We start from the raw sequence: 21,331 nt of genomic DNA on the forward strand, positions 1-21,331 counted from the left end.
AGACCACGCTCCTTCCCAAGGATGAAGATAACAGTGTTATGCCTAAACCGCCCACATGGATGCACAGGCAGGGACGAGGGTTTGTCAACCACCACAACATCCTCGTTATTAACCAGGACCTCTATTGGCTGGGCTGTGACTGGTGGCTCATGTCTGTGCACTGTGTTTCTCATGAAATCATTATTCTGGAATTAGAAGTAAATGAAAAAAAAACAGTACTTTCCCCAAACTTTACATATCAAATAACACATGTCAGACAGCTATGCATTCTGGTCAAGGATATATAAAATGTGGCCAAATGTGCGACTCTTAAAAGGCTTGAAAGCATTTTATAGTGACGTAGCAGGCTAAAAGATCCACTACTAGTATCCACCCCACACAAATCAGGAGCAGTATAGCTTGTTCCATAATGTTAAATATCTCTAGCTAATTTTTAGGGTTAAGTTTTCCGCTAGGTTTCCATTCCTACACCTCGGAGACCCCGAGCTTCCCCCCGTATCTGTCAGAACTGCTCATTTAGTTTTCTCAAGAACGTGGAAACAATTTTCTGACATACTGTCTACAGGAACAGCCATTTATTTCTTCTACACACTTCTCATGAAGAGTTTGTATAGAAACCTGCATCTGTGGATGAGTGCTTAGCATACACTTCATCTATCTGGAAGTGTTTGTATGTTACTTTTTTTTGGCCTTGGATAGGGGCAAGTCTATGGTACAAAAAAGAAGCACTACTACTATGTATGTTTATCCTTTACATCAATACCAGCTTCCAAACCCTAAAGCCACAGTACATTTCTAAACAGAAAAGCTGACCTGTTTCACAATGCTTCCTAACTGGACATCAGTCTCCTGTTAGGTTAAGGAAACTATTGCATCTAAGCATGCACCTTGTTGTGTTTAACAGTTGTATAGAATAAGGTGCTCTACATTTTCACACTGCACATCACAATTAGCTTACACAAAAAGGCTACAATACAAGAAAAGTATTCTTGCACTGTTTAAGTTATTGAAGGAAATGGCAAAGTATTTTTCCTCTTACACGTGCAGGAAGGGAGCAGGATGCACTACAAACACCATTACAGTATTCTGCAGTACAAAGGGATTTTGGTTTGAAGACCATACATCACAAGTACACAACAAAATGAATACCATTTATTACTACGGTGTTCACATAGTAGGGGTCCTCCATTTAAAGACCTCACAAGGTTGTGCCTGCAATTATTCTTCTCATGGTCCTTGTGATTATCTTCACCTACTAAAGCCTCTGTTATGTACCCTACACATTCTTGGATGTCCCAATATTTTTGTCTGTAGCACATCTTGGGATGTTTGTTCCATGCAAGTACCATGCAGTCAGTGAATGTGTGTGTGCACGTAAGGCCTTGCTCGAACTACTTCAGTCTCACTTGTCTATGTATGAAGTTTGCCCCACTTCATTACTTTTCCTGAAAAGGTAATGTCAGTGAACCTCTGCTCATGTGCAAGGTATTTGGACATTTCTATTATGACCTCCTTTCTTCACGGGAGAGTACACGTTCCTTTACTTAATCTTATTTTATTTTTTCTTTAGTGCTGCCTCTGTACTATGCTTTAAGCTTCTTGAAACCACTGACAATGTATCTTCCAATAAAGATGCATTGAGCCTGGGTGGGTGCATCATAGTCAAAGATTAGCATTATCAAGGTTTCATAAAGTTCCGTCACTGTAGCCAAGTCTCTTATACCTTGATAACCCTGCACAGTTTACTATACTTCTCACATGGTTCTTTAATTGCTCATCTATCATTTACCATTACTTCAAGATCTTTAAAATATCCAAGTTGTTCTAACTCATCTTTATCCAATAAGAATGGATCATAAAGGACAACAATGGGATTGTATTATTAAATGTTCAACTTCTCTGTCTTTTTTTCTCCCTATTTAATGTCCCTGCTATGAACAAACACAGCATTTAAAATATTTTAAATTCACTGTTTCTCTCTACTAGAACAGTGCCTTACTGTACTGTGGTGGTTTCACTTTCAAAAGACTTTTGTCCTGCCCTTGAAAAGCTTGTTGCAGTCGCCAATTCACTGATGTCATCAAGGTCACTGAATACAGGTAGCTTTCTGGCCATTCCCCTCCCCAAACTGACATCACCACTACCATCCTAAAAACCCACCTATGCTGTGATGTCACAGCTCCTCAGTTCTTCCCCTACCCATACAAAAAGTAAAGGCTAGAACAAGGAAAAAGTACAGGAGACAAGTCTCCTGCTGTGAGCAGTCAATCACAGCAGGTAACAGCTCAAGTTACCATTAGCACTTTGACAACTAGGGAAGTTAGGCGTGAAAGGTGATGGGAGATAACTCAAAGTAGTACAATTCAGACTTCACAAAAGAATGCAGTTTAGCCATTGTAAAAAGCAGCAGCAGTAAAAAAGCACTTTAAATGTCTGTTCTGTGGCATTTACACTGTTTGTGTTTTAAGTAGTCACTGACTGGCATGAAATGTTACTTAAAACTAACTGACTGAAAGACAGCAGAGTTTCTTTGTTTGTCTTTCGGCTTTTTCCCGGTAAGGGGTAGCCACAGCGGAACTCCAGTCCGCTAATGATTGGCAATAGATTTTTTACAAAACGCCGAGGTGCCAGCTCGACGCCCAACCTTCAATGAAGGCACGCCCATTACGCACGCATGTCTCTCGAATGCTACCGAACCGTGGGGAGGACATGCAGACTCCACGCAGAAGGCATTCCCAAGCCAAACCGAGAATCGAACGGGAGAACCTCTTGCTGTGAGGTTAACAACGGTACCACCATGTAAAATCAATGCAGTGGCAGGATGTATGATGTAATTTTTTTTTTTTTTAACAGACAAGCACTGCATTGTGGGATACCTAGAGACAGACCAAACAAATCAGAATTACTTCAAGATGTCAGACCCCATGTGGTAAAACTCAGAAATTACATAAGAAAATATTTAAAAACCTGTAAATAGTCCCAAAATTGTGCTAAAATGTAGCAAAAACCATACCTAGTGTTGTACCCAATACATTTTACTATATGGATTGAACACCTTGTATTTTTATGGCTTCTAAGATGCGGTTATGGGGCAGTGTATTAAAAGCCTTTGCAATGTCCAGGTATAACTAACAACAGCACCACCTTTCATCATTCGCCACACTTGCCAGCTCATACAACTAGTAGATTTGTTAATGTGCAATGTTACTTAATGTCCACTAGTACGTTACATAGTCGTGAGTTTATCTTTTTTTCCCCCATTATATTTAATAGTCATTTCTCACAATATTTCCCAATATAGGCTACTAGACTTTGCTGCTTATTCTGCCCCTTATACAACAGTACTACTAGTGATTCTTTCATATCTGATGGCACAAAACCTGTAAGTAAGAATCTCTCAAATCATTTATTATTACTGGGACACCATAAGGACCCATGATATAACTTACTTTAATGGTTTTTAAGCATACATCTCAACCTCTTAGCACAAGAAAGTACAGTTGTGTACACTTACCATAAATGTAGATGTTAGAGTGTATTCACTATTGCAGTCATTACATTTGGGTAATCCTGCTGGCAGGTTGCCCTCAGCCAGCCTGAATTCCAAAGTCTTGGGTCCTGTGTCAGCTGCTGTTGCCCCTTCCCTGATGTCAGGTCGTCAGAGGTATAAAAGAAGCAGCCAACACCATTTTCTTCAGTTTTTCTTGCCCCAGATGTCAATCAGAGAAGGAAAGTTAAGATCCATAGAAAAAAAAGGGGGGTGGCGAGTGGGTAACCTGGACTGCAACAGTGAATACACTCGAGCTTCTACATTTATGGTAAGTGTACACAACTGTACTATGTTCTTCGTGTTTCACAGTTGCAGTCATTACATTTGGGTAGAGTCCCAAAGCCATGGTTGGGAGGCTGGAGCTAAACAGCATTAGGAGCGACTAGGAGGCCCTGCAGAACTGCAGTGGCAAAGCCTGCCCTGGATTTAGAGTAGACTGGCAGATGATAATGCTTTGTAAAGGTGTGCAATGAACTCCAAGTAGCCGCCTCTAAAATGTCTCTGGTTGGTACTCCCCTCAGAAAGGCTGCTGAAGTGGCTGCAGCTCTGGTGGAATGTGGCCTAATGCCCTTAGGCACTGGCTTGCCATGGTGTAAATAGCAGAAATGAATGCAGTGACCTATCCACTTAGAAATAGTCTGCTTTGAGATAGCCTTTCCTTGTGATCCTGCAGCATATGCCACTAGTAATTGTTCTGTCTTTCTGAAAGCTTTGTTTCTGTCAAAGTAGAATCTAAGCGGTCTGTGTACGTCCAAAGAGTGCAGAATTCTCTCCCCGTTGTTCTGTGGATTTGGATAAAAAGTTGGCAGATGAATAGTTTGGTTAAGAGCCATACTGGACACCACTTTAGGCATAAATGTTGGGTTTGTCCTCAGACAGACCCTGTCTGGATAAAAAATGATAAAAGGTTCGACAGCCATGAGCGACTGTAGCTCTGAAGCTCATCTTGCAGAAGTAATTGCTAGGAGCAGAGCTGTTTTCCAAGATAAAAACTTTATATCAGCAGTAGCAGCTGGCTCAAAAGGAGGCAGGGTGAGCTTTTCCAAGACATAGTTGAGGTCCCATGCAGGTATTGGTGATCTCCTTGGAGTCCTTAAATTTTTGGCTCCTCTAACGTACTGCTTTAATAAAGGATGAGAAAGAGAAAAAATTGGTGGCTATGTACTGTAATGAGCCGAAATGGCAAAGGCATGAATTTTAATTGATGAAAAAGATAGGCCTCTGTCCAGCATCTCAGTTAAGTATTGCAAAATCTGAGGAATATTTGGTACAGTTGTATCAGTTCCTTGTGCCAGGTTCCAAGCACAGAATCTCTTCCATTTTCCAGCATAAGACTTTCTAGTACTAGGCCTTCTGGCTTCCAGAATGACATCCATCACAGCTTTACTGACAGGTGTTTTTTGTATGGCTACATTATCCACCATGCTGCCAGGTTTAATGTCCTGAGTTGACTGTGCAGGATCCGATTGTTTTGCTGGGACATTAGACGAGGTAATTGAGGTAAGGTCCAAGCTGGGCATAGAGACAAGTTCCTTAGGACTGGATACCAGTACTGGCGGGGCCAGTCTGGGGCAATCAGTATCATCTTTGACTTCTCCTGTCTGACCTTTAGGAGTACCTTGGGGAGGAGAGGCAGTGGAGAAAAGGCATATACGGATAGGGATTTCCAGCTGAAAGATAGGACGTCCACATTCCAGGCTTGTCTGTGATAAGTCCTTGTGCAGAATCTTTTTAGTTGGTAGATGTGAGGGGAGGCAAACAGATCTATGTCCGGGCATCCCCATTTCCTTGTTATCATGCTGAAGGCTTGTGGATCCAGCTGCCACTCGTGGGGATCCAGGAGGTTTCTGCTTAGTCTGCCAGAGCATTTTCCTTTCCTGGCAGGAATTGTACCTGCAGATGCACTTGGCAAGTCAAAGCTGTGTCCCACAATGTCATGGCTAGTCTGCAAAGGGCGTAAGAATGTGTGCCCCCCCCCCGCTTCTTGTTTATATACCACATGACCGTGGTGTTTTCTATCTTTATCAGTAGTTGTCCCGGATGAATTAGGTCCTTGAAGGCTGTCAGGGCATTTTGAACAGCTAGCATCTCTTTTTGATTGATATGTAGATGCATTTGGTTTGAGGTCCATGTGCCCTGAATGCATCTTCCTGCCATGTGGGCCCACCAGGCATAATCTGATGCATCCGTTGTTAGTGTCTGCCTGGCTGGGGGTAATGCGAATGGCTATCCCTTGTTCTGGTGACAAGTCTTTGCCCACCATCGGAACTCATGTTGCAGGCAGGGAATGTTTGCTGTAGCATAGACTAGATCCAGGCCTGCCGAATCTAGCTTTGTTTGTATGCTTATTGTTTGTTTGCTTGTTATTTCCTTGAAAAGCCAATTCCACCTAAAACGCAGCTTTTCAGCGCTTCTGTGGATCCCTAGTGATATCTGCATTGCTTACTGTACTTATTTCCTTGTTTCACTTGAAAGAAAGTTACTGTTTGTCGTTTTTGCATTTAAGTTACCTGTAACACATTGCATTTAAGTTACCTGGCAATTGCTCACTAAAGAAATTATATAAGTTAGCACTAAAAAATTAAAAGCACTACACCCTCACAAACTCCCCTTGAGTACCTTGTTCCCCATTGGCCCTTTTTTTCAATTATAAAGGAATTCCCAATACTATTCTAGCATGTGCAAATGTCAGTTGTCAATCTCCTCTCCGGTCCAGCTAGTGAATCTGGGAATCTTGAGGCAATGTTACAACTGCCTCATGTACACAGACAACCCTCTCCTCCTCCCAACAAATTCCAACACAAGCGAGAGATGCAACCATATAGCCAAACTGGAGGCTACGCTCTCTCAACTCTGTACTGGCATAACCAGTCAGGAGGAGATGGAAACCACACTCACTACAATTCCAGTCTCACACAGACCTACCACGACAGCAAACCAAACACATAAACACAAGAAAACATACTCTGAGGCTCTAAATAAAAATCTGCCTAAGCAGCAGAGACCTCCAAAGCAGACACGCAAGCAACCGCTACCCCAAAACAAAACAAAACAAAACGTGTGCAACACACAGTTCACAAAGCCAGTGTGCCGAACAGTCACAGCCCTTAAGGCTAAACAACACACCTGATGCACTTGTAATAGGTGACTCTATTGTCAGGCACACTGACATCCCGCTCACCAGGCTGAACAAGGAGAAGGTCACGGTGAGCTGCCTGTTGGGCGCTAGGATCTGCCACAACACAAGCACTCAGGTCACTCCAAGGCAAGTACAAATATGACTCAGTCAGTGTCCATGCTGGTGTGAATGACCCGAGACGTACCTCCCTGGACTACATGCAAAGAGACATAGAGGAGCTCTCGGAGCATGTAGCCCAGGCCGGTATGACCCTGACCTTGAGTAGCATCTTACGCTCACCAAGAATGATGCCACAACATGAAGACAAGATGATCAATTTCAACAATTGGCTTAAGTATTGGTGTCATTCAAAGGGGAGCCAATGCCTGTCAGCCTGGGATGACATGCTCGACAAGCCACGATGCTTCGCTAGGGACGGCTTGCACCTGTCACCCCTGGGCTTTCGGATATTGGCAAAGGCTCTTGCTACCCCCATAGTGCCTTTTTTAGGCAGGGCTGAAAAGACAAACCCACCTCCATAGGTATCACAAGGGATAAGAAACTAAGAGTAATGCTACTCAACGCCAGAAGTCTAAACTTCAAGATGCACGCACTCGAAACTCTCCTTAGCATGGAGAACATCGATATCTGTGCAGTAACAGAAACCTGGTTCAAGGCTCCCGAGAGCACCCCAGCACTACCAGGTTATACCTCATACCATGCTTTTCAGCCCCAAAACTTGGACCGAACCACAAAAGGAGGGGGAGTATCAATATTCGTCAAAGATACCCACACCTCCAGGTTGGTGGCACAGCACGAAGCATCACAGACTATCCATGTGCAACTAACAGTGGGTAAAATTGCCTTCCAGTTTATAGCCTGCTACAGACCACCCTTCAAAACCCAGGAACCCCACTCGGCCTTCCTGAGAACACTGGAAAATATGAAGGTCTCTCCAAACACCATTATATTGGGCGACTTCAACTACCCAAACAGACTGGGAGCATTACTCTAGCTCCAACACCCTAGCCCAAAGGTTCCTAGAATTTATAAACTCAAATGGTATGGAACAACTTATTACCACTCCCACAAGAGGGGAAAACATACTGGACCTGATCATCACCAACATGGGGACTCTATGCTCCAGACCAGAAGTGTATCCCTCACTGGTAAGATCAGACCATAAACTAATCTCACTGGATATTCACATCCGACCTCACCCCCTGCCCAGAAAACCACAGTGAAAAACTTCTCTAAAGCAAATTTCACACTCCTCAAAACTGAGATGGAATCCTTCAAAGCCCCAGGCCTGTGGAAAATACGGCCCAGATGGTGTCCCGGGCTGCGTCCTACATGAACTCCATGAAGAGCTAAACCCAAACATAAAACGACTGTTCAATCTCAGCCTTACTACAGGATATGTACCCAAAGAGTGGCGTACAGCAACAGTGGTCCCTCTCCACAAAGGTGGTGCCTCAACGGATACTGGAAACTATCGCCCCATAAGCCTGACTAGCTTGGTCTGCAAAGCTATGGAAAGTATCATCATCATGGACCTCATAAATAAAGATATTGGGGACCTACAGACACTGGATCCTACCCAGTTCGGCTTTGTTAAGGGCAGATCCTGCCTCTTAAACCTGGTTGATTTCTTTGAAACAGTCACCAAGACCATTGACGAGGGGAAGGTGGTCCACACAGCCTGCCTGGACCTCGCAAAAGCCTTCGATACAATACTCCACTCGGGCATTATAGATAAGCTCACCAGCTTAAATATAAACCCCTATGTCACTAGATGGGTTGCAAACTGGCTCAAGGACAGAACCCACATGGTTAGAATTGCTGGAGGCATGTCAGACTCCAAACCAGTTACAAGTGGCGTCCCACAAGGCTCAGTCCTGGGACCTCTCGTTTGGTATATACTTCTTGGAGGTACAGGCCAACAGGGAAGGACTGTGGCTGACCAAGTTCGCAGATGACTGCAAACTGGGCACCATAATCAACTCTCCAGCTGACACAAGCATACTCCAAAAGGCCTCATAGAAACAGACAACTGGTGCCAGAGCCATGGCCTCAAGCTAAACGCCAAAAAGTGTATAGTCATCCCCTCAGGCAAAAACAAATTGCCCACAAATTACCACATAGGTGGTAATCCATTAAGTACAGAAGAAGTAATTAGGGACCTGGGGACCCAAGTTGATAGCAATCTCTCATTTGACAACCACGTGGCCAAAGTGGTTAGAAAAACATTTTATATAGCCCACCTAATCACGAAGGGATTCACATCTAGATCAGGGGAGGTCATCATGCCTCTTTACTCATACCTCATCAGGCCCATAATCGAGTACAATGCCCCTTTTGGGATGCACCTTACCAGACACCTGCAGCAACTGGAAAAACCCCAAAAGTACCTCACCAAGAGGATCAAACGGCTCAAACAGATGCCATATGCTGCCCGGTTAAAGAAACTTCAGCTCTACTCAGTGGGATACCGCCTGCTCAGAGGCGATCTGTGCCTGACGTATAAAGTCACGTCCAACGCGGAATTAATGGACATGCTGCACCTCAGAAAATCCAAATCCCATTGAGCTACGTGCTCGAGAGACTTGAACCTCAGCACTGAAATAAATAGGATATGCTGGAGGGACAGATTCATAACCCAGAGGCTCCCTTCACTCTGGAATAAAATCCCAGTCCAGGTTAGGCAGAGTCCCTCATTGACTCTCTTCAAGAGGAATGAGTGGATGGGAGATCGTAGGTTTACCCCGGGTATCACTTCTGTATCACTGTTAGACAGAGGCACAGTATACTAACCTCGAAACAGGGCATAGCAAAATTAATTTAAAATGGGTGGCGAAAGCCAAACACACTCTGACTAGGCTTATAAATGCCCTAGGGCAGATAGCCTAGTATGAACCTATGAACCTATTGTTTCCAGGCTGTGGCAATGTTGAGCCCAAACACTTGTTAGGTACCATTGAAGTTTCCTCATATGCAGTCTTACACATGGAATTAGTAGGATGCAGGATGCCATGAAGCCCAAAGCCTTTGTTGCCAACATTTTGAAATAGGTAGTCAGTTGCCTTTGTCTGGCGTGATATAAACCATCTGGGCAGTTGTATTCAAGCTTGCATCCAATAATGTTATCTCTTTGAGAGGGTACTAGTTTTGATTTCTTTTCGTTGACTGTGTACCCTAGGCATGTTAGAAGTCTTTTCACAAATGCCAGATGTTGAAGAAGAATGTCCTTGTTCTCTGCTTGAATTAGACAGTCGTCCAAGTGAGGATATATCTGTATTCCTCTTGTTCTGCAGAATGCAATTACTGCTGCCAGGCACTTTGTAAAGACCCTGGGCGCAGTAGATAAGCCAAAGGGCAGTGCAGAGAATTGGCAATGCATTGAACCAGCCTTGAATCTGAGGTATCTTCTGCACGATTGTCTGACTGGAACATGCAAGTGTGCCTCTTTTAGGTCTAAAGTCACAAGCCAAGCATTCTTGCCCAGCAGAAGCTGCTGCAAAGTCAACATTTTGAATTTTGGAATATCCAGGAATGTGTTCAGAATAAATAGGTCCAGTATCGGCCTCCAGGCCTTGTCCTTTCTGGGTACCAAGAACAGTCTTGAGTAAAATCCTTGTCCCTGCTCTTGCTCTGGTACTTGCTGAATGGCCTCCAAGTCCATGAGAGATGAAACTTGTTTTTGTGCCTCTGCCCATTGATTTTGTGGCAGGTCTGGCCAGCCGTTTGCCTTTGGCAGAGTATGGAAATGGAATTTGTAGCCTTGTGACACTATTTTTAGAACCCACTTGTCCTGGGTTACAATGTGCCAATTTTGAGCAAAAAGTGCTAATTTTCCCCCTAAGGGTGCTGCCAGAAGATAAGTGCTTGGTGCAGGCAGGGGAAAGTCATTGGGACTTCTTTCTGTATGTTTGTGCTTTATCTTCTCCAGCTTTGGAGGTAGAGGCACCCCATTGTTTTGACTTATAAGAACCTTGCGCCTGGGATCTGCCCCTAGGGCGTCTGGATCTGCCCCTTTGAGGTCTGCCTGACACAGGAAAGGACCAATTCTTAGTAGGCCAGTGTTTACTAAACCTAGGTGGCTGTACTTGTAAAAAAAAATCTTTAACAGTTTGCATAGATTTAGCTTTGTCTTCCATTTTCTTTAACACCTCTTCTGCCTTAACACTAAACAAAGTATCATGCTGTAAAGGTGCATCTAGTAACTTAACTTTAACATGATCAGGCAGATTTTGTTCCTTTAACAAAGCATGCCTCCTAATTACAGAACCCGTAACTGCGGACCTGCAGGAGGCCTCCAAAGAATCAAAACCACATTGCAAAGTATGCTTTCCAACTTGTTCAGCTGCATGCAATAAATCCTGCATTTCCTTGTTTTCAGCACATTCTGAATTTAACATCATTTTCTGTTTAAGCAATCCCATGAGATGTTGCTGATACTTGAGCATATGAAACTGACAGTTTAAGGCCCTTATAGCCAAAGTTGCAGATGTGTAAACCTTTTTCCCCATCTATCCAGTGCCCTTGAATCTCTGTCAGAGGGGGTTGGGTTTTTTGCTGTCGAGGCATTAATTCCCTTTGAACCCTGTGAAATAGTTTATGGGTCAGCAGCAGGGTTTTTAAAAATAAATTTGTGAGAGTCAGGGACCCTGTAATATCAGTCAGGCTTAACAGGAGCTGGAGGGTAAGGAGTCAGGGGTCAAACTAGACTCAGAAAAGACATCTACAATGTCTAACACAGAGGGAATGGCTAGAGGCCTGTGCTGTGGTAGTAAAAGGAAATCCCTGAGCCTCTTAGATTCTGAAAAATCTTGGCTTTCCAGTGAAAATGCCCCCTCATGGTATCCCCAAAGGAATAATCCTCAGGAGGGGATGCTGAAGGTATAGATTCTTCAGCATCAGAATCCTCATGGGGGGTAAAGAATTTATCCCTGATCAGAAGAGGAATCAGAAGAAATAGAAACCTGATCTGAAGATTCATAGTCAGTGTCTTGCCTAGGCCTCTTATCAGGAGGGGGATGGGAACCCTTGATCAAGGTAATCGAGTCTTCGGCCACTTTGATGATCTGTTTTTTGGGCATGGAGGCATGTACATGTGGCTCATGAGTTTGTTTCTTTGCTCTAGAAGATGCTTTAGTCTTTGTCTTTAAAGCTGAAGTCGTTTTAATGTAAAGATGTTGAGGTCTGAATACACCCTCAGAAGCCGGCACCTGCTCAGAGGCTCTGGACCCATCTGAGGGTTAGCATCCGAGGCTCCAATACTTTGAGTATTCAGCGGCATGGCCGACTCCACGTGGGAATCGGTAGCAGCCTGCGACTCTAAAGTAGCAGTTGTCAGGGGCTGCGAAAGCGCCTCACTGAGAACCGGCGAACCAGCGACTGGCTTAGAAGTTCCGTCGTCGGTTTTGGGCTTCGGTTGTTTTTCTCTATCCATTTCTTTGCGTTTTTTGTAAACTCCGGTAGTCGGATGGCTATCCGACAACATTTTAGGATAATTAAACCGGCTACCAAAATACTTTCAAGCAAAATTATACCAACGCTTAATAGTGCGTTGGTTAAATCTAGTACAAAACCAACAACCAGTAATGTTGTGATCAGGGCCTAGGCAAAGGAATACAGTAAGAATGAAAATCCTTATGAGGTATTTGCTTTCCACAAGTAATACAATTATTAACTTTTTCTGACATCGGTAAGGAGCAAGAAAAACTTTCCCCAACAGGGTACTTAGCTTTAGTTTGAAGACTTTGGTTCTGAAACTCGAATATGAAAATTTCAGGAGTCGGCCAACCGGCACTTGCGAACTGCTTCTGCTTCGGGCACCGCACAGCAAGAAAGACTGAAGAAAATGGCGTCTGCTGCTGCTTTCACACCCCTGATGACTTGACGCCAGGGAAGGGGTGACAGCAACCGACATAGGACCCAAGACTTTGGAATTCAAGCCAGCTGAGGGCAACCTGCCAGCAGGATTACCCAAATGTAATGACTGAAACACTGAAACACGAAGAACATCATGCAGCCAACGCCATTTTATTCAGTTTTTCTTGCCCCAGATATCAGGTGCCCCCCAAATGGGGAGCAAAAATATATATAAACAAACAGTAAATATGTAAATGCACTTTCAGAAACAAACTTTACCTTCAACAAAAAGCAAATACAAAGGCTTTTGAGTATAGTGAAGAAAAGATATAGAATGGGGGATGGCGGGTGGGTAACCCGGACTCCAACAGTGAATACACTCGAACATCTACATTTATGTTAAGTGTACACAACTGTACTATGTTCTTCGTGTTTCACTGTTGCAGTCATTACATTTGGGTAGAATCCCAAAGCTATGGATGGGAGGATTAGGAGCGGCTATAAGGCCCTGCAGGACTGCAGTGGCAAAGCCTGCCCTGGATTTGGAGAAGAGAGGTAAATGATAATGCTTTGTGAAGGTATGAACAGAGCTCCAAGTAGCAGCTTCTAGAATGTCTTTGGTTGGGACCCCTCTGAGAAAAGCTGCTGAAGTAGAGGCAACCCTGGTGGAATGTGATCGGATCCCCTTGGGCACAGGTTTACCATTGTGCAAATAAAAACAAATGCAGTGGCTTACCCATTTAGAAATAGTCTGCTTTGATATAGCCTTCCCCTCTGATCCTGCAGCAAATGTTACCAGTAATTGCTCAGACTTTCTTAGAGATTTGGTCCTGTTTAAGTAGAATCTTAGTTGTCTGTGTACATCCAATGAATGCAGAATTCGTTCCCCCCTTGTTCTGTGGATTTGGGTAAAATGTTGGCAGGTGAATGGTCTGGTTAAGAGCCACACTGGATACCACCTTAGCCATAAAAGAAGGATTGGTCCTGAGGGACAACCTGTCCAGGTAAAATATAATAAAAGGCTCCATTCCACAAGAGCCTGTAGTTCTGAAACCCTTCTTGCTGAAATGACTGCCAAAAGAAAAGCTGTTTTCCAAGATAGAAATTTCATATCCGCAGTAGCTGCTGGTTCAAAAGGAGGCAGGGTGAGTTTTTCCAGCACAAAATTGAGGTCACATGCAGGAGTTGGTGCTCTTCTGAGAGGCCTTAAATGTTTGGCCCCTCTAAGATACTGTTTAAGCAGTGGATGAGAAAAGTGGGGAGGCCCTGTGTTGTAATGAGCCAAGATGGCAATGGCATGGATTTTTATTGAAGAAAAATATATGCCCTTGTCAAGCATCTCAGTTAAATATTGTAAAATCAGAGGAATATTGGGCTTTGCTGTGCCTATTCCTTCTGCTTGGTTCCAAGCACAGAATCTCTTCCATTTATCAGCATAAGATTTTCTAGTACTAGGCCTTCTGACTTTCAAAATGACATCCATCACAGATTTATTGGGAGGTGTGGTTTGAATAATTAGTTGATTAGCCGTGTTGCAAGATTCAGAGTTTGGAGTTGAGTGTGCAGAATTTGATAGTTCTGCTGAGACCATAGATGAGGTATTTGAGGCAAGTACCATGGAGGAAGGTGTGACATGTTCCTTAGAAGCGGGTACCAGTGCTGGCAAAGCCAGTCCGGAGCAATTAGGATCATTTTTGGTTTTCCTGTCCGATTTTTAGTAAGACCATGGAGAGAAGAGGCAGACGGGGAAAGGCATAGGACTGATAGGTTTTTCCAGCTGAAGGATAGAGCATCTACTTTCTATGCTTTTTTGTGAGGAGTTCTTGTGCAGAATTTGTCCAACTGATAATTTTGGGGAGAGGAAAATAGATCTATGTCTGGGCTCCCCCATTTCTGTGTTAAGATGCTGAAGATTTGTGGATCCAGTTTCCATTCGTGCGGGTCCATAAGATTTCTGCTTAGGTCTTCTGCCACAGTATTTTGCTTTCCTGGCAGGAATTGAGCTTGGAGATGTATTTGGTAAGTCAAGGCTGTGTTCCACAAGGCCATGGCTAGTCTGCAAAGGGGGTAGGAATGTGTACCCCCCCTGCTCGTTTATGTACCACATAACTGTGGCATTCATCTTTATCAGTAGTTGTCCTGGATGAAGCACTTCCTTGAAGGCTGTCGGAGCATTCTGAACAGCTAGCATTTCTTTCTGGTTGATATGTAGATGCATTTGGTTTGGGCTCCACTTGCCCTGAATGCATCTCCCTGCCAGGTGGGCCCCCCAAGCATAGTATGATGCGTCTGTAGTTAGGTTTGGGTGGCAGGGGGGTAGAGTGAATGACAGTCCCTTGCTTTGGTGACATGTCCCTGCCCACCAAAGAAACTCCTGTTGTAGGCAGGGAATGAGAGGAAAGTACAGTTTTGTACCTACCATAAATGTAGATGTCCGAACAGGATAGCATCTGCAGTCCTAACAAATGGGTTGTCCTGTCGTCAGGCAGCCCTTCGGTCGGCCGGATTCCAAAGTCTGGGTCTGGCCTCGGCTGGTGTCGCACTTCACCCAACGTCATCTCTGCTGGTCTTCGGGTATAAAGGCATCAGCCGACGCCATTTTCCTCAGTGTTTCTTGCCCCAGATGCCAGTTGCCCTCTTGGAAAACTAAATTTTGGATAAATGCCAATGTTTCCAAAAAAATAGTAGGCAAACACAAAAAATAAGCATGTATGTACATATATACAAACAAATACACCATAAGAGATCCCCCCTAGCTAGCTATTAGGAGGGTAAATACCCTAGGAGTACCACAGAGGGGAAGGAGGGTGGGTAATCCTGACTGCAGATGCTATCCTGTTCGGACATCTACATTTATGGTAGGTACAAAACTGTACTATGTCCTTCAAGGATGCATCTGCAGTCCTAACAAATGGGTAGAATACCATAGCCAAACTAGGGGAGGAGGAAGAAGAATTATGGTGTAGTTAGGATCCCTTGCAATACAGCAGTGGCAAACCCTGCTCGGGATCTAGAGTATAGAGGTAAGTTGTAATGCTTGGCAAATGTATGCACGGAGGTCCAAGTAGCCGCCTCAATAATGTCCTTGGTAGCCACTCCTCGTAAGAAAGCTGTGGTAGTGGCTGTAGCCCTTGTAGAGTGAGGTCTTATGTTCTGTGGAATTTGCTTTCCATGGTAGGAGTAACAGAATCTTATGCAATTTCCTATCCACTTGGAGATTGTCTGTTTGGAAATTGCTTTTCCTTCCCTTCCTGTTGCATAAGCTACTAAAAGCTGGTCAGTTTTTCTATCGCCCTTGGTTCTGTCCAGGTAGTAGCGCAACTGTCTATGTACATCCAAGGTATGCAGTAGTCTTTCCCCCCTGCTCTGTGGATTGGGAAAGAAGGTAGGTAGGTGGATTGCCTGGTTTAGAGACACTCTGGATACCACCTTAGGCATAAATGTAGGATTAGTTCTCATGGACACTATCTTGATGGAAGATTAGGAAGGGTTGTACTGCCATTAAGGCCTGTAGTTCCGAAACCCTTCTTGCTGAAGTAATTGCCAGTAGGAAAGCAGTTTTCCAGGATAGGTATTGAAGATCTGCTGTTGCTGCTGGTTCAAATGGAGGGAGTGTCAATTTTTCTAGCACAAAGTTCAAGTCCCATGCTGGTAATGGTGGTTTCCTAGGAGGTTTTACATTCTTGATTCCTCTGAGGAACTGCCTGAGTAGAGGATGTGAGAAGACAGGGGATCAAGCTGTATTCTGCAGAAATAGCTGATGCATGTATCTTGATGGAGGAATAGGACAGGCCTGTATGGAGAAGCTCTGCCAAGTACTCCAGGATGTTAGCAATATCTATCTTTGACACATCTTTTCCTCTTTCAGTACTCCAAATGACAAACCTTTTCCATTTTCCTGCATAGTTCCTTCTTGTTGAAGGTCTGCGGGCCTCAAGGATAATGTCTTTAACCCTTTGGGATAAATCTGGGTTAGTTGCTGTTATGTGATGGTCCAGGCAGTCAGTTGCAGAGTTTTTAGGTTTGGATGCATGATGTTGTAGTCGTTCTGAGTTAACATCAAAGGCATCAGGGGTAGTGACCACGTTCTCCCCCGAGACATGCTCCTCAGTAATGGATACCAGTGTTGTCTTGGCCAATTTGGAGCTATTAGAATTATCCTTGGACGTTCCTCTTTGATTTTCAGTAGTACCTTGTGCATCAAAGGAAGAGGTGGAAATGCATATGCTGTCAGGCCTTTCCAACTGAAGGATAGAGAGTCCACCTTCCATGCAGGTGGGTGGTATGTCCTTGTGCAGAATTTCTTGAGCTGGTGATTGAGTGGGGATGCGAATAGGTCTATTTGTGGCATTCCCCATTTGTTTGTGATGGCCTTAAAGATGTCCGGGTGTAGCATCCATCCGTGAGCATCCGAGGTAGTTCTGCTTAACATGTCTGCAAGGATGTTTTCTTTTCCCGGTACAAATATTGCCTGTAACTGGATGTTGTAGCTCAGGGCCATATTCCAAAGGTCCAGAGTCATTCTGCATAGGGGGTATGAATGAGTGCCTCCCTGTTTGTTGATGTACCACATGACTGTGGTGTTGTCTGTCCTTATCATTAAATGGCCTTCTTTGAGGAATGGTCTGAAATTCTGGATTGCTAGTTTTACTGCCAGCATTTCTTTTTGATTTATGTGCAGGTGCAGCTGGTCTGGATTCCATAATCCTTGTATGCATTTGTCCAGCATGTGTGCCCCCCAACCGAGGTCTGAGGCATCCGTTGTGATGGTTTGGCTTGCTTGAAAGCTGTGGAAGGGCAAGCCTGGGTTTGACTGGCATGCTTGAGCCCACCATAGGAACTCTTGTTTCAGGCATGGGATTAGTGGGATTTCGGTTTCTAAGCTGTGCCTGTGTTGAGACCATAAATTCTTTAGGTACCACTGTAGCTTTCTCATATGCAGTCTGGCATGGGGGACCAGGATTATGCATGATGCCATGAAGCCCAAGGCCTGCAGTACTTTCCTTGCTGTTAGTTTGTTCTGCTTTGTTAATGCCAAGAAGTAAAGAGGAGTTGTTCTTGTTTTTCTGCAGTTAGGAATGCCATCTGTTTTACTGTGTCCAATTCCGCACCCAAGAATGTTCTTGTTTGGGATGGTATCAGTCTTGACTTTTTAAATTGACTGTGTATCCCAGGGCTTGTAGTAAGCAAATGACTCTTTGTAAGTCTTTTGTCAGCTTGCTTTTGTTGTCCACTTGTATCAGGCAGTCGTCCAGGTATGGATAAATTTGGATTCCTGTAGCCTGCAATGAGCGATTACTGATGCCAGGCATTTTGTGAATACTCTGGGCGCAGTAGATAAGCCAAAGGGCAATGCTGAGAATTGATAATGCTCTGATCCTGCAAGAAATCTGAGGTATCTTCTGCAATTTGGTCGTATGGGGACGTGCAGGTATGCCTCCTTGAGATCTAGAGTTACCAGCCAACACTCCTTGCCCAGCATGGGAAGAAGTTGCTGTAGGGTCAGCATTTTGAATTTTGGGACAATGATGAATGTGTTTACATGGACAGGTCGAGAATAGGTCTCCAACTTTTCTCTTTTCTTGGTACTAGGAAGAGTCTGGAGTAGAATCCTTTGCCCTGTTCTGTTGGTGGTACTCTTTCCACAGCTCTCATCTTTGTTAATTGAGCTATCTGCTTTAGAGCTTCTGTTTTCTGATTTGGAGGTAGGTTTGGCATTCCTCTTTTACTGGTAAGGTGTGGAAGTGAAACCTGTAGCCTTGGTCTATGGTCTGCAAAATCCACTTGTCTTTTGTGATATAGTGCCAATTTTTTGAAAATAAGGCTAACTTTCCGCCTAAGGGTGCTGCTATTTGTTCCCTGGTAGGCGGTGTCAGAGCCAAGTCACTGTGATTGTCCTGTTGCAGTGGCAGTGGTTGTGTCTGTGCCTCGCTGGTTATTGCCTTGCCACTGGTGTCCTCTGTAGGCACCTCCTCTGGATTGATTTCTGCCTCTGGAGCGACTATTCCTGCCTCTCTGAGATTTAGAGGAGTCTGGAAAGGACAAATTTTTGGAAGGCCAGTTCCTGCTAAAGCTTGGGGCTGAACCTGTAAGAAATCCTTAACTGTTTGTACAGATTTTGCCTTCTCTTCCATTTTCTTCATTACTTGCTGAGCAGGAGAACCAAATAGACTGGCCTTATCCATAGGAGCATCTAACAGCTTTGCTTTTAACATGATCCGCAAGACCTGTTCTTTCAACCATGCATGCCTTCTTATAACTGTGCCAGTCATGGCTGATCTAATTGAAGCCTCCAGTGCATCATAGCCACATTTTAAAGAATGGTTACTAACCTGCTGAATGTTATTCACCATTTCTAAAACATATTTCTTATCTAAGGAGTCATCAGAGGACAGTTTCTTAGTTAACTGATCAAGCATAAACTCTTGGTATTGGATCATATGAAACTGACAGTTCAAAGCTCTAGCTGAGAGAGTAGCAGAGGTGTAAACTTTTTTACCCCATCTCTCTAAGGACCTGGATTCCCTTTCAGAAGGGAGAGGGTTTTTTGCTGAGGTCGAAGCTACTGCCTTAGGCCCCTGAGAGATAGTCTCAGGATCTGCTAGTGGGGCCTTGTATAGGTGGTGATGAGTGTCCGGTACCCTGTAAAACCTATCTGGTTTGGCAGGGGCTGGAGGTAAAGTATCAGGAGCAGTGCAAACATCATTAAATGCATCATCCACAACAGGCAGAACTGGAGGTATAGCTAAGGGCCTATGTTGCGGTAAGTGTAGAAAGGTCCTAAGCCTTTTTCTTGAATCTGAGAAATCTTGTCCCTGCCATTGGAATTGCTCTCTCATGGCATGTAAAGTTTCCCCAAAGGAAAATTCCTCTGGTGGAGAGGCAGATGGGATAGATTCTTCAGCATCGGAATCTTCATAAGTAGAAAAAGGAGCCTCTGGATGGTCTGTAATGTCTGAGTCATCAGAAGAATCATCTGAGGACACTGGTTCTGGGGGCTCTGCTCTAGGTCTCTTTTCTGGAGGCTGAGAGGCCCTGTCTGGGTGAGATTGGGATCTCCTAATTAAAGAGATGAGATCCTCTGCCAGAGTAAGCATTTGAGAACTGGAACTGGGCCTGTGTGAGGGGGGCCTAACAGGCACTGATTTAGCAGTTTTGGCTGCTTTAGCCCTGGCAAAGGCCTTAATAGACATGGCTGCAGGAGGCCTAGCAGCACCACGTGCTGGGGTAGAGACATCCAAAGGGATGGTGTCTGATAATTCTATAGGAACCACATTAGTAGGCAAAACTTCAGAGGCCGATTCAACTAGGGTAGCAGGAGCCTCGGTCGTAGTCATGGATTCGGCTGAAGATTGACCCGTTTGCTCGGTTTTGACTGAAACCGAGACACTCGCGGTTTGCTTAACCGTGGTTTCGGCCGAAACCGCGGACCGTGAGTGTCGGTCTTTTTCTTTGCGTTTTTTAACAATTTGAGAAGTCGGAGGATCCGACGGCATAATGTACGCAAAATCTGAGCCGAAAAACTGTTCAGCAAACTCCGACCGACGCCTAAGCGTGGTCGGTTGAAGGAAGCACAGGCTAAACAGGCTGCTACGTCGTGGTCTGGGCCTAAACAAGGTAAGCAGTAAGAGTGGAAATCTTTATGAGGTATTTGTTTCCCACAAGTTAAACAGTTATTTACTTTTTCTGACATTGGCTGAAGCAAGAAAGAGTCCCGAACGGGTACTTAGCTTTTAGAAGTCTTCAAGTAGTATTCGTAGTAGTAATCTCTGGATCTGACCGACCGGCACTTGCGAATAGCTTCTGCTTGCGCCACGGCAAGAAAGACTGAGGAAAATGGCGTCGGCTGATGCCTTTATACCCGAAGACCAGCAGAGATGACATCGGGTGAAGTGCGACACCAGCCGAGGCCAGACCCAGACTTTGGAATCCGGCCGACCGAAGGGCTGCCTGACAACAGGACAACCCATTTGTTAGGACTGCAGATGCATCCTTGAAGGACATTCATTGTTTCCAGGCTATGTTGACTCCATAAACTTATTAGGTACCACTGAAGTTTCCTCATATGCAGTCTCGCATATGGAATTAGTAGAATGCAGGATGCCATGAACCCCAAAGCATGCAGAATTTGTCTTGCAGATAACTGGGTTTTTGTTGCCATTTGTTTGAAGTAAGTTGTCAGTTGCCTTTGTTTGTCTGACGTGGGGCAAGCCATCTGGGCAGTTGTATTCAAGCTTGCACCCAGGAATGTAATTATTTGAGAGGGTACCAGTTGTGATTTATTTTCGTTTATGGTGTACCCCAGGCATGCTAGAAGCCTTTTTACAAACGTCAGATGTTAAAGAAGAGTGTCCTTGTCCTCTGCTTGAATGAGACAGTTGTCCAGATAAGGATAAATTTGAATGCTTCTTTGTCTGCAGAATGCAATTACTGGTGCCAGGCACTTTGTAAAGACCCTGAGTGCAGTAGATAAACCAAAGGGCAGTGCAGAAAATTGGTAATGCAAAAAACCTGCTTTAAAGCAGAGGTATCTTCTGCATGATTCCCTTATTGGGATATGCAGGTATGCCTCTTTTAAGTCTAGAGTTACTAACCAAGCATTCTTGCCTAGCATAGGCAGTAGCTGTTGTAAAGTCAGCATTTTGAATTCTGGAATATCCAGGAACGTGTTCAGAAATCGATAAGTCCAGTATTGGATGCCATGAATTGTCTTTTCTGGGTACTAGGAAAAGTCTTGAATAAAAACTTTGTCCTTTTTCCTTTTCTGGTACCGGTTGAATAGCCCCCAT

General features: G+C 44.3%; 1 protein-coding gene across 1 annotated transcript in view; it reads right to left on the minus strand.

Annotated features, from left to right (window-relative positions):
- RPUSD2 (RNA pseudouridine synthase domain containing 2) overlaps nt 1-21,331 on the minus strand; it is a 159,884-nt gene that overhangs the window by 51,493 nt on the left and 87,060 nt on the right. Inside the window, exon 2 of the mRNA XM_044074183.1 lies at nt 1-185. This exon is cut by the window's left edge and continues 112 nt beyond it. Coding sequence (XP_043930118.1) covers nt 1-185 — 185 coding nt within the window. The remainder of the gene's footprint in view (nt 186-21,331) is intronic.

This window comes from Protopterus annectens, chromosome 6.part0 (assembly GCF_019279795.1).
Source record: "Protopterus annectens isolate FY-2018-M chromosome 6.part0, PAN1.0, whole genome shotgun sequence".
NCBI classification, from domain to species: domain Eukaryota; kingdom Metazoa; phylum Chordata; order Ceratodontiformes; family Protopteridae; genus Protopterus; species Protopterus annectens.